Here is a 4959-nt window from a genome sequence, read left to right as displayed (position 1 = left end):
TAGAAATAAATTGTAAGGTCAAACTGGGACCTAAACAATAATAGACAGTCATATGTTTTATTTATTTATTACATTTTAATAAGAAAATCAGTACTAATTACAAATTTTCCACCGATAGATATTCCATAAATACCTTAGGCAGATTGGAAGAATATAATTAAAATTAACAATGAATTATCAATGAATTAATCAAAACGACGAAACAATTAAAAGATTGAAATTAAGTATGAAAAAGCAGACGATTTAAATTTATAACTATTCTAACGGAAATAGCCGGATGTGACTGCGCATCTCACAGAAGTCAATAGATAAACAGAAAAGATCGATGTCAAACAGGGTTGAATATTGGTTATAGGTCTGTACACTTCGAATCATGAATGTACTTTACCTATATTCGTATTAACTGGAGGCATTTTGAAAAGAGGCCTTTCATTATTATACAAATTCTTATAAATCATCTCCCACCTATTAGGCTAAAATGTGTATATTCATTATTTCCACTTAAAATTTCCGGAGTTTTAGTGAAAAAGCTAGATTTATTCCAATTAATATTTAATTATCAGAAGTAAGGACAGATGTCACAACTTCTAAAATTTCGCGGTTTTACACCACAATTACAATATACAACGATAGATGGAAATCCTGTTTAACACATTCAATATTATTAAGAGTTTAACAAAATAGGTAACGAGTTATCCAATTTATTACACAAAAAGTTACTTACGATTACAAAAAGGAAGCAAGGGAAGGCAAGTTGAGGCGTTGGGAGGACGACGTAAAAAGAGTTGCCGGGGAAGAAAAGTACCAACGAAATAACGAAGAACATATCCATTTGGAAGAGGTCGAGAGACAAGCTGATTAGTGGTTATAATAGCCAAAAAGTTTTAAAAATATCCTAGTGTAAGTACTGCAACAAAGGCTTATTTTATTTTTATATAAAATACAAAAATAATATGTACATACAATATAAACTATGAAATTCATTATTCATTTTGCTACCAGCGTTAAAGGTGCCACTGCCACAAGGACCAAATGTTTAAATTTGTTATTATCTTAATTTTTAAATATTTTTGTAAGTAGGTACTGTGTAGGTTACGAAAATTGTAAATACTGCATATTTGATTGTTATGTTTAGGTTTTAGTAATAATAAAATGAATTAAAAATAATTAAAGAAACTAATTCATTTTATATTCGTTTCAAATGTTCACATTCCAATAATAAGCTGATGACTTTAAAATTTAGTCGGTTAAATGAACCTTAGAGCTCTCAAACTTCTGGACCAAAATTACGCACGACCCACTAATGTGTTTATCGTAAAACCAAAGGCAGAAATTAAGTACTAGTACAGTTATTACTACCCACGCGACTTGATGCTACTGATATACGTATAACAGTTAAACAGATCCTTACTCCCTACAATGAAATAAGTCTCTTGTGCAGGATTTTGTAGTACTACATACAAGGGATAGAAAATACTTTTTAGCGGTTAAAAGACGCTGAAACAAAAACTGGTTCCTTAAATATATAAATTACAAAACATTTTATGCTAAAATTTGCATATAAGATAGTACAAGTCGTAAAATGATAACGATCGTGACTCTATATATTCATTAGTAATTGTTTTTCACATAGTTTGTGTAGGACAATATTACTTTATTGTAGCAAAAAACTATATAAATAGAAATTAAAACAGATAATAATTACAATAATTTTCCGTCTTTCAGCAAAAAGCATTTATAGATATTACAAACATTGTTTTTTTTATAATGGCTTCCAGAAAACTGCCAGAATATTTGAAAATTGGTGTTGCAACTGCGGCGTACCAAATAGAAGGCGCATGGAATGTTGCAGGTATTCTACGACACGTTTTTAAGTTTTTATTGTATTCCTTCCTATAACATTTCAGCGTTTCTGGTATTTTCTTTATAAAAGAGCAAGTGATCAATTTAATTCGATTCTATGAGTGTTTAGATTTGGTATAGTAATAAAGCTATCGTATGATCATTACGGGCATATCTAAGAAGCTAACATCTAGTCATTATATATGTTACAGATAAAACTAAAAGTATTTGGGATGTTACCAGTCACCAGCCCGGTGCCATAGAAGATGGTACCACTGGCGATGACGCCTGTAAATCATATGACTACTACAAACGAGATATTCAAATGTTAAAATTCCTTGGGGTCGATTTCTGCAGATTTTCCGTCAGTTGGCCACGACTATTTCCAAATGGCTTTGTCAATACCACAAGCCAGGTTGGTGTCGAATACTATAATAATCTTATAAATGAACTTATAGAGAACAAAATTGAACCTGTTGTAACACTTTACCACTGGGATTTGCCGCAAAACCTCCAAGATTTGGGAGGCTGGGCAAATCCATTAATTGTTGAATGGTTTGAGGACTATTCCAGAGCTGTTTACAAACTTTTTGGTGATAGAGTGAAGTTATGGATTACGATAAATGAACCGAAGCAAATCGGACTGTACGGTTATGGCGATAATAGGTTTGCACCAAGGGTCAATGCTCATGGGATCGGTGAATATATAGTTGCGAAGAACATTGTTCTAGCCCACGCTAGAGCTTGGCATGTGTATGATAAGGAGTTTCGAAAAAATCAGCAAGGTAAGTAATTAATTTATTGTGTGAATTTTAAATGTGCTGTTATTTCATAAAAATATTTCGATATTTTTATAATAGGATAGCCATGCTATGTCTAAAACTTCTCATAAAATTGTTTCCATTAAGGAGTTTTGGATTGCCTTATTTGTTATCGTATTGAAGGTAAATGCGGTATAGCGATCGCAACGGAATACCGCCAAGGGGCTACTGCTTCCCCCCAAGACATAGAAGCAGGTCTAGATTGTTTGGAGTTCGAGGTCGGGTTGTACGCCCATCCAATATTCTCCACAGAGGGTGGATTTCCCGAAGACGTTAAACGAAGAGTCGCACTTAAAAGCGCAGAGCAGGGTTATCCAAGAAGCAGACTGCCAGAATTTACGCAAGAAGAGATACATTACGTTCGAGGTTTGAGGTTTCCGTACAAAGTTTTAGGCGCAACTTTAAGAAAATATTCATCACCACATCTATAGTAAAATATAATCAATTTTCAAAAAAAGTTATTAACAACTTGTTATATTATTTTTAATTCGAAGCTAATTATATTTTTTACGTTTGATGAAAGGAATCTTATCGAATGACAGATAATATAAAACAAAAATAGATAATTTAATCCCAACTTTTGATTTATTTTAGGAACCAGTGACTTTTATGGTTTCAATCATTATACAACATACTTTTTAACCAGAAAATGGTATACTCCTGAAGTTGTGCCATCTCAGGTTGATGATATTGGTGCTACACAGGTAGATTTGGAATATGAAATGGGAGCTACAATTCAGAGCAAGGTAATGTTAATAATTGTGTAGATTAATTGATAAATTATCTGAAAGTATGAAAAAAAACCTAACCTATTAACTCTAACCATTCTGGCCATAAATACTGTTACATAAAAACTTTTCTTTTTTTCAACTTTGTAATTATTTTGAATTTGGAACACGTTTATTATTTTAAAAACTTCTTTCAATTCTGCGCCATTTCACATATTTTAATACATATGAATAATATTACATTATTTTATTTAAAAAATGCATTTTATTTGTAACAAAACGTATGGCTGGACTAGCTACTAAAAAAATACTGAGTCAATAAATATAATAGTATAGTCACTGATCAGTTATCATGTATAAATACTGTTTTAATAATACTATGATTAATGAATATTGATGGCAAGCAACGAATAATCAATAGTGTCAAAATATAAATTATCTATTACAAAAGAGTCAACTTATTATTATATTAACCCATCTGTACCTATTACATATAAACAAATATCCTAACTATTTCAAAAGTATTATTTTTATTGCGTATTATTAAATTAATTACAGATTATACCTGAAGGCATTAGAAAAGCATTGAATTGGGTAAAAAATAAATACGATAACCCCGTAGTAATGATATTTGAAAATGGTTTTAACACGTACGGGGGTCTTAAGGATTTAAACAGAATTACATATTACCGGAAATATTTAAATGCCATATTAGATGCAATTGATATTGATGGGTGTAATATAACTAGATACACAGCTTGGAGTTTAATGGACAATTTTGAATGGAATTGCGGACTCAAGTATGTATATTTTATTTATTTCAAGAATATAATACAAAAATAATATGGTGGTGCAATCGAAAGTTTGCATATTCTGCCACACACAATCGCGTGCAAATTTTTCTCAATAGGAATTTTACATTATGAATAATATCTATTAGTCAATTCTTAAATTATTTGTATCATACTTATTTTATTACATATTATACGTTATCAAATTAATATGTTTCACGCAAATAAACATTTACTGAGTATATATTTTTTCCCAAAAGTAGTAAAGAATTTTTAAAAACTAATCGGAAGATCTTTGAATGTTTTTGGTAAATAATTGAAAACCTTGATTGCCATACAAAAGGTGTGTTTCCTATACAGTTCTTGATTAATTTTTGGCACAGCCAATGTATCCCCATGTCTACTTCGTCTATCTTTTACAAAATATGTAAGGTTTTGTGAACGAATAACATTTCTAAAATATATACATTTTAGTTGGTTCAACGTTTATATGAATGTGTTCTATATTTCTTTCTATTTATTATTTATTAAGGATTTGCAGCAATTGAACTTTTATTCATACTTATCGTTTTTCAGACTTAAATTTGGATTGTTTGAAGTTGATTATGAAGACGAAAATAAACAAAGAATAGCAAGATTGTCGGCATTATGGTTCAAGCACTTGATTACAACGAGATCGCTGCATTATGATTATATTCCAGAATACAAAGAAATCATTTTTTAGTTTTGTTTTGCTATATTACGTGATTTTTGTATGTTTAATAAATTTCCCTTAAA

General features: G+C 30.4%; 1 protein-coding gene across 2 annotated transcripts; it reads left to right on the top strand.

Annotated features, from left to right (window-relative positions):
* The first annotated feature begins 1724 nt into the window (after positions 1-1724).
* LOC123720510 (myrosinase 1-like) lies at positions 1725-4959 on the top strand. 2 transcript variants are annotated; one of them, XM_045677148.1, is made up of 6 exons: positions 1725-1852; positions 2055-2627; positions 2916-3029; positions 3258-3409; positions 3950-4191; positions 4759-4959. In XM_045677148.1, the coding sequence occupies exons 1-6, from the start codon at positions 1768-1770 to the stop codon at positions 4904-4906; spliced, it is 1314 nt and encodes a 437-aa protein (XP_045533104.1). In that variant the 5' UTR covers positions 1725-1767; the 3' UTR covers positions 4907-4959. The 2 variants fall into 2 exon arrangements, with proteins under 2 accessions (XP_045533104.1, XP_045533103.1); XM_045677147.1 differs by having other exon boundaries at positions 2787-3029.

Source organism: Pieris brassicae, chromosome 2, assembly GCF_905147105.1.
Source record: "Pieris brassicae chromosome 2, ilPieBrab1.1, whole genome shotgun sequence".
In the NCBI taxonomy this organism is placed as follows: domain Eukaryota; kingdom Metazoa; phylum Arthropoda; class Insecta; order Lepidoptera; family Pieridae; genus Pieris; species Pieris brassicae.
Note: the sequence above shows the minus strand (reverse complement) of the source record. Positions and strands in the feature narration are given on the sequence as shown.

Excerpts from the sequence above, each read along its gene's own strand:
- LOC123720510 (XM_045677147.1), top strand. The coding sequence starts at position 1,768 with ATGGCTTCCAGAAAACTGCCAGAATATTTGAAAATTGGTGTTGCAACT. Across the intron at positions 3,030-3,257 it reads AGAGATACATTACGTTCGAG|GAACCAGTGACTTTTATGGT; the intron begins GTTTGAGGTTTC and ends GATTTATTTTAG. Across the intron at positions 3,410-3,949 it reads GAGCTACAATTCAGAGCAAG|ATTATACCTGAAGGCATTAG; the intron begins GTAATGTTAATA and ends AATTAATTACAG.